This window comes from Notechis scutatus, chromosome 14 (genome assembly GCF_049901735.1).
Source record: "Notechis scutatus isolate UNSWTSFEM ecotype Mainland chromosome 14, rNotScu1.2, whole genome shotgun sequence".
NCBI classification, from domain to species: Eukaryota; Metazoa; Chordata; class Lepidosauria; order Squamata; family Elapidae; genus Notechis; species Notechis scutatus.
In genome coordinates, this window is record NC_142022.1 from 2,838,723 (window position 1) to 2,851,396 (window position 12,674).

Consider the following 12,674-nt stretch of genomic DNA (forward strand, 5'->3'; position numbering starts at 1 on the left):
ACTTTGTTTAGTCTAGTTCAGTTTACTTTATTGTCACTGCACCTCTTACAATGAAATCAAACACCATCTCCAGTGCACACACTGTGACCATGAAAATAAACACAAACACACCCTCCACACATTGAACCCCCGACACTGCATCAATACTGCACTATACAGTAGAATTCAACAGAGCTCCTGCCCTGAGATAGAAGCTGTTTTTCAGCCTTGTTTTTATTATTCTCCTGTACCATCTGCCAGATAGTAATAGTTCAAAAAAAGTGTTCCCAGGATGAGATGGATCTTTGGGGATGTTCTGAACTTTCTTAAGGCAGAAGGAGCTATGAAGCTCTTCCAAAGAGGGGAGAGGGCAACCAGTGATCCTCTGGGCAATGACGTTAACCCTCTGGAGCACCGTCCTATCTGCCCCTGTGCAATTGGCAAACCCTACAGAGGTGCAGTGAGTTAAGATACTCTCTACGGTGCAGCGGTAGAAGGTCCCCAGCAGTTTTTCATCCAGTGGTTGTTTCCTGAGAAGCCTCAGGTAGTATAATCTCTGCTGGGCCCTTTTGACCAGGGCTGCAATGTGAGCCCCCCAGGTCAGGTCCTCTTTTAGGGTAACACACAGAAACTTAAAACTGCCCACTTGCTCCCCTCGGTCTCCACTGATAAACAAGGGCTGATCTATGCCTTCTATGTAGTCCACTATCAGCTCCTTGGTCTTATTGGTGTGGAGGACCAAGTTATGGTCTCCACACCATGAAAGCAACTGGTCCGCCTCATCTCGGTAGGCAGACTCATCCACACACACACACACAAGAGATGAGTCCCACCACTGTTGTATCATCTGCAAATGAATTGTGAAGGTGCGACCGGAGAGTGGGAAGCACCTGTTTCGGCCTCTGGTCCCCTTTCCTGGCCCTCCGAGGGGTGACTCCTCCCCCACCGGGCCCCGCCCTGCCCTGCCCTGTGGCTCCTTACCTCTCTGAAAGGTCATTCTGGGCACCACGCTGCTACCCAGGCTGGCTGCAGCCATCAGAAAGCATCCCAGGAGGCAGGGGAAGCGGCCAGGTTTCATGGCTGGTTAGCAGCTGGCTGTCACCAAGGAGGCTGAAGGAGACCGAAGGGGGCAGGTCCTGACTCGGCAACTGTTAAGAAACGGAGAAGGAGGAAGAAGAAGAAGAAGAAGAAGAGGAGGAGAAAACGGATGTCAGAAGCGCCTGCTTTGCCAATCCAGGGCCTCCCTCTCGTCTGGAGCAGACAGGAGTGGCTGAGACAATCTGCTTGAACCGTTGGGCTGGCGGCTCTTCGCAGAAATGAGGAAGGAGAAGACGTCGGCTCAAGTTGAGGGCAGAGGCTGCAGCAGGAGACGGAGGCACTGCACCCTGAAGACACTGCAAGGGGCGAGGGAGCCTTTCTCTGGGGGTGGGAGGGCCCTGAGCCAGCCAGCTGCCTTGCCAGATAGAAAACATCTGGACAAGAATCACTGCATTGTGGTTTCAACGGTGTTCAACTCCACCGCTTTTTTTGGGGGGCAAATTGCTCGTAGCACCTGTCTCTCCTTCTCAAGTCATGTCTCTGAACATCCTTGGAACAAAACCTATTGCAACCCACTGGGTTTTTTTTTACACACACCAGAAAAAAAGGGGGGGAGAGGAGAGGCCGAGTTGAAGCAACAGTGCAAAACGAGGTGAGGATTGCAAACTGCTTTGGGGAAAGGAAAAAAAAAAAACCCCAAATAAAAAGGTGCTCGGCCATCCCTGCCCACAATCCCTTGCGCCTCCGTTGTGGTAGAAGGGGGAAATTAGGGGATGGGAACGGAGGAGGTAAAAGCGAATTGGAATTACCAATTGAATTTGGAATTCCAAAAATTCTTGGAATAGAGTTAGGATAGCGCTGGAAGGGACCTTGGAGGTCTTCTAGTCCAGCCCCCTGCTGAAGAAAGGAGAACCGATACCGATTCAGGTAAGGGACTTCCACTGGTTAATTCAGGAAGTTTCTCCTTAATTCCAGGTTGCTTCTCTTTGGGGCTAGTTTCCATCCATGGTTTCTTGTCCTGCCCTCTGGTGCTTTGGAGAATAATTGGACGCCCCCAGTTCTTTGGGGCAGCCCCTCAAATACTTGGAAGACTGCTGGTTTCGGCTTAGGCCTGCTTTGCTTAGGTTGGAAAGAATGGGAACGCAAAAGGTGAGAGGGAAAAGTCACTCTGCCTTTCCTCAGCGTGCCCACGTTTCCAAGTTCAGTAGGGCAGGGCTGGGCACCTATGGCCCCCCTTACAACCTGTGGAATTCAACTTTGAAGTCCATATGTTGTAAAGGGGCCATCGTTGCACACACACACACACACACACGGTGTAGTGGCTTGGACTAGATGACCTCCACAGCCCCTTTCGACTCTTCCATGGATCCTGGCTGGATCTACAGACAGCTGCCAATTGACGAGGAGCAAATGGAGGGTCTGCCTTCATTCAGAATTGCTTCCTATGACCCTAGGTTACTACAACTTGTTTTCAACCATCCATCTGCCCGTTGCCTTGTCCAGAAGTTCTCAGCCGGTGGTCCATGGACCCCTGGACGGCCACCATGTCACAAGGGGATCCGCAAAGGCTTGAAAAAAATATTAAGATTTAAATTTTGAGTTAAGTCTTGTGGGTCCGTGGCCGTGACCTGTGGCCACAAAAGGGGGCCTCTGGGGTGAAGAAAAGGTTGGGAGCCACTGGTCTGGTCCAATGTCTACGGAGATCCCCAGTCATCCAGGTCCCAGGTTGTCCCAAAGGGGCTTTTTTCACGAGGAAGCTGGACTTTTTGAGTTTTCTTTGAAGACACTTTGCTTCCCTTCCAGGAAAAAAACCAGACAGTCCAGTTAACCTCTTGGGGAACCACCTTTGGGTCTAACCCAATGTTTCTCAAACTCAGACATTTTAAGATACGTGGACTTCAGCTCCCAGAATTCCCTAGCCAGCACTTCACATCTAGATTCATGCTGGCTGGGGGATTCTGGGAGCTGAAGTTCACACCTCTTAAAATTGCCAGATTGAGAAACCAGGCTGCTTGAGTTGACTCCATCATCTGAGCTGACCTTTCACCTGGCCATCTCCTCTTATCACCCCCTCCAAGGTTCTCCCCCAGGGCAGCCCCCACATCAGTATCCCTCCCTCTGGGAGAGTCTGACCGGTGGTCCTGCTTTGACATCTGCCACAGACACAAAAACCAGCCCGCACTCAACTTAGGAGTGATTTCACAAGTTGATTTACACCGAAAGCCCTGCAGTCTGCAAGGTTCTTGGACCAGAGTTTGCAAAACGCTTAGAGAGAAAGGAAGCAGCCCATCTTACAAGGAAGTTGTGAAAAGGAAAAGAACGCAGCAGGAGGCCCATCGGACCTAAAAAGACAATACGAAACCACAGAAGTCGCAAGATGACATTGTTGGTATTGCTGAAACCTGGTAAGGTGGAACTGACCCCTGGAGTCAAATAGTACAAGGATGTAATCTATAAGTAGGGAGGGGGGGTGGCATAATAAGATCCCTTGCCTCGAGCAGGGGGTTAGACTAGGAGACCTCCAAGGTCCCATCCAGCCCTATGCGGAAAATGGTTCGCAACCACCAAGGTCATCCATCAAAACTTTGGGGATTAAGGCGGGGAAAACCCAACGGTGACACTGTTTTGAAGGCCCACCACAGGTCGCCTGACCAAGCAGAAGCTCCGGTGAGACTGTCACAAATGTGACCGCTAAGGGTGCTCGAGAAAGAAACCAGTATGGCAACAGGAGGCTGACTTCAAACTGGAAGCCGGTTGCATAAAGAGCTTTCTGATAAACCGAGAAACAAAAAGCAGAGGGTTGTTTTTTTTTAAAAAAGGAGGAGCACTAACAGACATCTGGAAATAGGCCAAGATGGGGCCAGGAAGACTAAGGCCTAACTTGACTCACAACAAATACAACACTGGTGGGATTCAAATATTTTTACCACCGGTTCAGTGGGCGTGGCTTGGTGGGTGGCGCACGTTGCGCACAGGCACACACACTTTGCATCCGTGCACACACCAAACGCGCCCTTCGCGCAGGCGCAGAGGCGTTCCAAGTCACCTCCGGCAAGCCTGCACTCTCCCGGCCGCTTCGGCAGCTGCCGCGTGGCACTCTGCTTATGCCCCTTGAGATCTATGGTTGGGTTGGCTCCATCATCTGAGCTGGTCTTTCATTTGGCCGTCTCCCTGGGTGGGCAGGTGGGCCCAGTTGGGCCTCCGCAGCCAGCGGTCCGGCTGCACTGCCTTAATTCAAGTCAGCCTGGCCAAAGAAGGTCACATCACAGAGAACTAAAGAGTCCTGGGAGCCAGCAGCCGTCATTTTGGGGAACTCAATTGAGGGAAGACAAGCAACTTCCTTCCTGTCTTTCTAAAAGGGGACCCAGGAAACTCCAGACTGGCATAAGTGACGGCGGCGCCTGGGAAAATCTGGGGTGGGGGGAGGGTGGGCGAGATGCTCAACCAGTCAGCCTGGAAGCATTGAGAAGGGAAGGTTGTTAAAAAATAACACGCGCCACATTAATCTTGTTGCTTAACAGATAATCAGAGCTGGAAGGGACCTTGTAGGTCATCTAGTCCAACCCCCCGCCCAAGCAGGAGACCCTACACCATTTCTGACAAACGGCGGTCCAACCTCTTCTTGAAAGTCTCAAGCGATGGCTTCCTTTGCCTTTGATTCGATTTGCAAAGATGAAGGCATGTGGTGAAGATCGTGAACTTGGCACTTCAAGGAAGGCATTTGAGGGGATTGACCAAGCCTCCTCCTCCTCTGTGCTAAGATGGAGCAAGGCGGGGTGGACGGTGCCACCAGGGATACACAGTGGGGTTGAAGACCCCTAGCCAGTACAGGAAGCTCTCCATAGATCTGAGCATGGGCAGAAATGGAAAGACTCATCAACCCCCAGCATGGAAGAATGGATGGGAAAAGGGATGGAGCTAGCCGAGACGGCCACCTGGACTGTTTCAGTTAGAAATTATTAGATTAGACTATATTATATATTCTATTATTAGTTTAGATTAGATTAATGTATTATTTTATATTAGATTAATATATAGAGCCCACTGCAACTACATAGCCAAAAAGGCATTAAGAGTTGTTAACCTAATCCTATGTAGCTTTTTCTCTGGTAATATCACACTACTAACCAGAGCATACAAAACATTTGCTAGACCAATACTCGAATACAGTTCATCAGTCTGGAACCCACATTACGTATCTGATATTAGCACAATTGAGAAAGTCCAGAAATATTTCACAAGAAGAGTTCTCCACTCCTCTACTCGTTGTAGAATACCTTATGCCACCAGACTTGAAATTCTAGAACTAGAAAACCTTGAATTACGCCGCCTTCGGTCTGACTTAAGCATGGTATATAAAATCATACATTGCAATGTCCTACCTGTCAATGAATACTTCAGCTTCAACCATAACAACACAAGAGCACACAATAGATACAAACTCAAAGTTAACCGCACCAAACTTGATTGCAGGAAATACGACTTCAGCAATAGAGTGGTCAATGTCTGGAATACTCTACCTGACTCTGTGGTTTCTTCCCCAAACCCCAAAAACTTTAACCTTAGACTGTCTACTATTGACCTCACCCCTTTCCTAAGAGGTCTGTAGGGGGCGTGCATAAGCGCACCAACGTGCCTACCGTCCCTGTCCTATTGTTTCTCTTATTCTTCTTTTATTTTTCTTATATGTACCCATTTCATGTATTCACAACTATGTATACACTTATACTTATTATCTTGCAAACAATTGGCAAATCAAATAAATAAAAATAAATAAATATATATTCTATTATTCAGTTTTGTTTCTGTGTGGAAACCGCTTCTGGACTTTGTGCTGGAGAGGGAGAAAAGCAAGGGAAGTCTTGACTTTGGGTTTTGCCGATGAATAGAGTTTGCTGTCACAGAAACAGCCGGCCCTATCAAGATGATGAAAACTTGTCATAGTTGTCCAGCTCGCTGTAAAAGAATGAATTTTGGATTTCCAAACACACCCCATGGACCAACGCTGCCACAATTGCTACTGACGGCTCTTTTCTCAAGCCAACTGGCACGTCATCAGTAGATCCACAGGGCTTGATCTCAGCCTATCTGAAGTTTAGGGGCATAAAAAGATCCTCGGGCGTCTTCCGGTTGACCCTCTCTCGTTTCCTCTTTGTCCTGCGTTTGCTTTCATTCTTGCAGTGGCCCCTTTCTTCCCTGCCTCAGAACAGGAAAGACACACCACAGACCAAAATCGAGAAACTGCCAAGTTCTGCTAAGGGGTCACACACTGGCCTCCTTTTCCAGCGCTTTGGTGCACCACAGGCCGAGCCTAGGCGTCCGTTCCCTGCCCGCTTGGCTGCTGCTGGCACCAACCCTCAGGTGAACGGAGCGCACGACGGGCGATAAGGCGAGGTCATCTCCATCTTCCTGGCCTGGCTGACATTTCAGCCAGGGTGGAAACCAACCCAGAAACCCTGCTGAAAAGTTGCCAGCTGCCGGGCACACCACCTCCTGCAGGCCCGGGTGGGTGGGTGAGTGGGGGCTCTAACTGCTCAGGCTGATTTCCAAAGAGGCACAAATGTTTGCAAGGACACGCTGCTTTCTCTTGCCAAAGTTTGCCCACACATGCGAAGCAATTTCACAACATGCTTGCAATGGCCGCCCGTCTTTTGTGACTGTCATCAACTGTCAAGTTGGAAGACAATTCAAAAATCCCGGAGCAGAAACTTCTACGGCTGCTGAAGTCTGCAGATGGGTCTCTCCGTCAAGCAAATATTTCCAAGGTGGCGCAGGGGTTGGAATGCAGGACTGCAGGCTCCTTCTGCTGACAGTTGGACAGTTCGATCCTGACCGGCTCCAGGTTGACTCAGCCTTCCCTCCTTCCAAGGTTGGTAAAATGAGGAGCCGGATTGTTGGGGGCAAATAAGCTGACTCTGTAAACCGCTCAGAAAGGGCTGTAAAGCATCGTGAAGCGGGATATAAGTCTAAGGGCTCTTGCTGGTCTGAATTTAGTGACCGGTGGCCCTGGACTTACAACCTTTTGTATCATGACCGTTCGTTCACATTGGCTGGGGAAATCGGGGAGTTGAAGTCCATGCATTTTAAAAGCAGCCAAGGTTGAGGAACGCTGATCTGGGTTGATCCTGCTTCCTCGCAGAGCTCCAGGCACCAGATCCATTTCAAACAAAGGGGTCTGGAGGCTAAAGCGTACAGGGAACGGTGGAGGGAATTATCATTTCTTGACAATTAGAACAATTAGCCAGTGGAACGGCTTCCCTCCAGAAATTGTGGGTGTTTCAACAGTGGAGGCTTTCAAGAAGAGACTGGACAGCCACTTATCCAGAATAGTATACTACAGTGGCATGCAGAACCATCTCTCCGGGCACACCAGCCGTTGCCCGTTGTTCTTCTGGTTTCCGGTGCATGCATGCGCACCGGCTAGCCGGTCTTTTGTGCGCGCATGCGTGGCAGAAACCGGAAGACCGGGTGGTGCGCTGGGGAGCTGCCCTTCCGGTTTCCAGTGCTCCCCCGCACACACGCTCCCATTTCAGCACGCGGCGCCGAAAAGGTTCGCCAACCCTGCTATAGCGTTTCCTGATGGAGCAGGGGGTTGGACTAGACGACCTCCGAGGTCCCTTTCGACCCGGCTATTCCACATTCTCTATCCCGAGGCCCGCTTGCTAGCCTCGCATCCATTCCCATGACCCCTCTGCCTGTCCTGGGGCCATCTGCTGGCGCCTGGGGGGTGGGGGTCTTCTCTCCCCACCTCCAGGTCTTTAGCAAAGACTTCCCAGACCCAGAGACCTCGTCATTCCTGAAGTCGCTTTGGCCTGCACAGCTGACTTCCGACCCGGCGAGCCGGTGGTGAGTTGGCTGAAAAAGAGCTCATTTTGGCCTCCGTTGCAGGGACGGTGTGTACCTGTCCGTGAGCCAGGAGGCGGCTCCCCCAGGCAGCCCCTCCCTGGCTGATTCCTTTCTCAGGCACGTTTCTTTGGCCTCTGCCTGCTCAAAACCCTCCGCATTGGCCAAGAAAAGGAGTCTTTTGCAGAGAAAGCAACCCAGCTGCTTCTGCCCCCCTTGGAAATTCATCTTGTGATCTCTACTTTATTGCAGCAGATCCAGAACAGGCAGAGGCCAGAGGCAGAAACACGGAACAGCAGCCAGGAAGGAGGGAAGGAGCCCAAGGAAAAAAAACACGGCTTGAAACTGCGGTTTCCGGTCGGGGATGAACCAGGTGCTTTCTGGAGTCTGGTACTGCAACTCCCACAATGCCTGAGCCAGACATCCGTTGATGGCTGGGGCTTAGGGTGGTTGGCATCAGTGATCTTTAGAGCCTTGTTTGAGGTGGGCTTTGAGCATTGTTTAGAGATGTGGACTTCAGTTCCCAGAATTCCCCAGCCAGCTTGGCTGGCTGGGGAATTCTGGGAGTTGAAGTCCACCCATCTGAAAATGACTGAAACATTGTTTTAAAGGCGTCAGGATGTCTGTTTAAAGATGCGGAAGAGGGACAAAACTGAGGTTTTTAAGGTACCCCAAATCTTTCCTCGAAGGAAATAAAGGTAACACAAAATCCCCACAGCCCTTTCCAAGAACAGGGAGCACAGCGAGTGGTGTGTTTGTGTCTGATTTGGCATCTCTGGAGCATCCACAGGGTGAGAGAGAGAGCTAAGCACGGAGACAGGTGGGAGCCAATTTCCCCATATTTTCCCGCCATCTGCCAGACAGATGGACCGCCATGGCAGCATCTGAGAAAAGGGGGGGCACGCACACTAGGTTTGTGGCTGGCAGATGGTTAGGAAGAGAAGATCGCACCTGCATTCCCCAGGAATCTGAGATCCGTTAAACGTTCCAGGTCTGCTCATGGTTCTAATTGCATTCTTCAGAAAAGAAAACGGAAAAAAAATCGGCTCGCTACAACTGTTTTTTGCTGGCATGGAAACCTCAGGAATCACCACAAGGCCCGTCTCTGAGCAAATTCACTTTAGAATTGCTTATCTCGGCTCCCAAAGCGGCCCTCGCTCTGATTAAGAGATAATCAGAGTTGGAAGGGACCTTGTAGGTCATCTAGTCCAACCCCCCCACCCATCCAGGCAGGTGGCCCTACACCATTTCTGACAGATGGGAGTCCAATCTCTTCTTGGAAGCCTCAAGTGATGGCGCTCCCACAACTTCCGAAGGCAACTTCTGTTCCGTTGGTTGATTGTCCTCCCTGTCAGAAAATTCCTCCTTATTTCCAGGTTGAATCTCTCCTTGCTCAGTTTCCATCCATTGTTCCTTGTCTGGCCTTCGGGTACCTTGGAGAATAGCTTGACCCCTTCCTCCTCTCTATGGCAGCCCCTCAGATATTGGAAGACTGCTATCCTGTCTCCCCTGGTCCTTCTCTTCCCTCGATTACCCAAATCCAGTTCCTGTAACCGTTCTTCATATGTTTTAGTCTCCAGCCCCTTAATCATCCTGGTTGCTCTTCTCTGCACTTTTTCTAGAGTCTCAACCTCTTTTTTATAATGTGGTGGCCAAAACTGGATGCAGTACTCTAGGTGTGGCCTTACTAAGGCTTTACAGAGTGGTATTAGTACCTGCCTTGATCTCAATTGTATCCCTCTGTTAATGCCACTCAGGATTGCATTGGCTATTTTGGCTCCTATTTAGCTGGCTGTCCACTAAGACTCCAAGATCCCTCTCACAATTCCTGCTACTGAGCCTGGTTTCACCCAGTCTAGATGTGCATTCTGTGCAGAAAGGAACGGAGAGGACTAGAAGCCAGGGACACTGCGCACAGAACTTTAAGGATCGCATCTAAGATCTCCTTTTTATTATTGGTTAAATCAACGCAAGCAGTCCTCGACTTAGGATCCTTCTTTCGGCAACTGTTTGAGGATATAATGATGGTGAAAAAAGGGACTTATACCCCTCACGCACACGACCATCACCGCATCCTTCGCAATTCATGCCCTGGGGAATGATAGCGGGCATTTATCACAGTGGCAGCATCCGGGGATCATATAACTGACCCACCCCAGCGGGGCTCCTGGTAAGCCAAGTTAATGGGGGAAGCTGGATTTGCTTAGCGGCTCTGTGATTCACTTAGCAACCATGGTGATTTGCTTCACGACCGTTGCAAAAAAGTCATAAAATTGAGCGCAACTCACTTAATGGCCACTTCATTGGTCCCAATTGTTGGTTGCAATTCGAGGACTATCCAGGTCCTACTTCTTTTTTTTTTTTTTTTTTTTGCACAATACCATCAAGCCATCGATGAATTACTTTGGAGATGGGCAGCAAGAGGTCTGCCCTTGACCACTATGTGGCCCACCGCAGACCTCACGTCAAGCCAGTGGGCGAAAGGAGCCGGCCGGGTTCATAGAGTATATGACTCAAGTCAGTTGCTGTGATTAATTCGCTTGAATTCTGCTCTCTTCAGCCATGGGGATCTGGCAAAAGGAGACCAAATGGGATCTGGGTGCTTTGGCCTCCAAGGAGGAGAAACGACGCCGCTAAAAGTTTAGGGAGCAGTCCCAAAAATCTCAAATTATCGATCATTATTACTTGGTCTGTTGCGTGGATGCTTGTGGGTTTTTAGGAGGCGGGGAATTTTGGTGGGTGGGGAGGTGTTTGGGGATTGTCGTGTGTGTGTGTGCGTGTTGAGTCTGGTCTCTGGGTGTGATGTGAATTTCGTTGTATGTGTATACTGTGTACAATGACAATAAAGAATTCAATTCAATTCATTCTGGGACGTGAGAAGACAGAAAGAAAACGTTGAACTCAGAACTGGACATTTAAATCGTGTCACTGACATCATGGTTTATATAGCAATGCTCAACGCATGGAAGAAAATCAGGGGAGCCTCCACTCTTGACCTCAAAGGTAAAAAGGAGGTCTGGGGGGGGGGGGCACTCCCAGGATGGGAATATAACACCTGAGTGGCTCGAGGGGAACAGGTGCAACAGAGTAAGAGTGTTGCAAAGGATCTCGGAGGCCATCAGAAAGGAAGGAGTTAGACTATCTGGTGCAAATGCTCTTTTCTGCCCAGCGATCCAAAATGAAGGAGTCTGGCCGTGTGACGGACACCCTCTGGATTAAAATAAATGGGAGGGATACCACAGGGTCTCTTCTCACCACCCGGCCCAGGAGAAGACGCGGTTGATGCCTTCCTAAGGTCTTCTTGAAAACCTCCCAGTGAAGCTTGAAGTCTCAGGGACTTGAAATACTCAAGATTCTCTGGGGTTTCTTCCCCAAACCCCAAAAACTTTAACCTTAGACTGTCTACCGTTGACCTCACTCCTTTCCTAAGAGGTCTGTAGGGGGCGTGCATAAGCGCACCAACGTGCCTACCGTCCCTGTCCTATTGCTTCTTTTATTTTTCTTCCATGTATCCATGTATTCATAACTCTGTTTATTTACGTCCTGTCCTATTGTTTCTTTTATTTTTCTTATATGTATCCATGTATTCATAATCTTTTACAATCATCTTGACAATCAATAAATAAATAAAATAAAATAAAATAATAAATAAAATAAAATAAAATAAAATAATAAAATAAAATAAAATAAAATAAAATAATAAAATAAAATAAAATAAAATAAAATAAAATAAAATAAAATAAAATAAAATAAAATAAAATAAAATAATAAAATAAATAAAATAAAATAAAATAAAATAAAATAAAATAAAATAAAATAAAATAAAATAAAATAAAATAAAATAAAATAATAAAATAAAATAAAATAAAATAAAATAATAAAATAAAATAAATGACAAAATAAAATAAAATAAAATAAAAAATAAAAAATAAAAAGGCCCCAAAGGCTAATCCCTCCTTCCCTTGAGCTCCTGGACAGGAGGAAGAGGTGGATGGAGGCATGAACGGGAGAGGAGGAGGCGTCGGAGGGTTCTGGCATGTGGCAGGTCTTGATTTTAAGAGAAACTGAAACTGAACTTCCTCGTCCAGGACTATCTTGGACTTTCCACAAACCGGTTTACTCCGCTCAGAGAAGTGACAGTGAGGAGGAGGCGGAGGAGGCAGGGGAAGGGGAAGGAATTTCCAGATTCATAGAGTTGTCAAAGAAGGACTTGCTAAAAAGGGAACAACAGCAGACAAGTGAGGAAAAACAGAGGCCGGGAGACAGGCCAAGGTTGGAGGGAGCTGCGGAAGGGATGAGGCCACCCAGGGATACCCGCAGGGCAGGATCTCTTCTCAGCTCGGCTCCAAAGGATGCGCCTTTCTGGCTGGCCCGAGAAGGGGGCCAAATGCTGATGGGGGGAAACAGAGAAGTGGAAGGAAGAGAGACGAGGCCACCCTTCTTTGCGCTCAGCCTCTCAGACGAAAATAATCCCACCAGGAGATGGTGAATAGTTGGATGAAGGACCGAACGGAAGTGGACGCCCGAGAGCAACAGGGCCAAGAAATGAATTTAAATCTCCAGGTCAGAAGGACTCCATCGTGGGGACCTGAAGATCACCTAGTCCACTCCTACATTCCCAGAGGAGAAAGCAGACCCTCCCCCTTTTCTTTTTACCCCCCCCACTCAAGACTTCACACCCAGAGACCGTCTGTTTTCAGGGGGTGGGCGATTATTTATAGCTTTGGGAGGGGCTGGATGTTGACTTTTTTACGGCTCTACCTGCTCTCGCCTTCAATTAGCTGAGGTGGGACCCCCACCCCGCCCAGGGAGGC

General features: G+C 48.8%; 1 protein-coding gene across 3 annotated transcripts in view; it reads right to left on the reverse strand.

Moving 5' to 3' along the window:
- The window catches only part of SEMA4A (semaphorin 4A), a 65,456-nt gene that overhangs the window by 25,380 nt on the left and 27,402 nt on the right, over positions 1-12,674 (reverse strand). For all 3 annotated transcript variants that reach the window (XM_087943244.1, XM_087943243.1, XM_087943245.1), the window contains one exon: positions 961-1,127. In XM_087943244.1, the coding sequence (XP_087799370.1) occupies positions 961-1,057 (97 nt within the window). In that variant the 5' untranslated portion in view covers positions 1,058-1,127. The remainder of the gene's footprint in view (positions 1-960; positions 1,128-12,674) is intronic.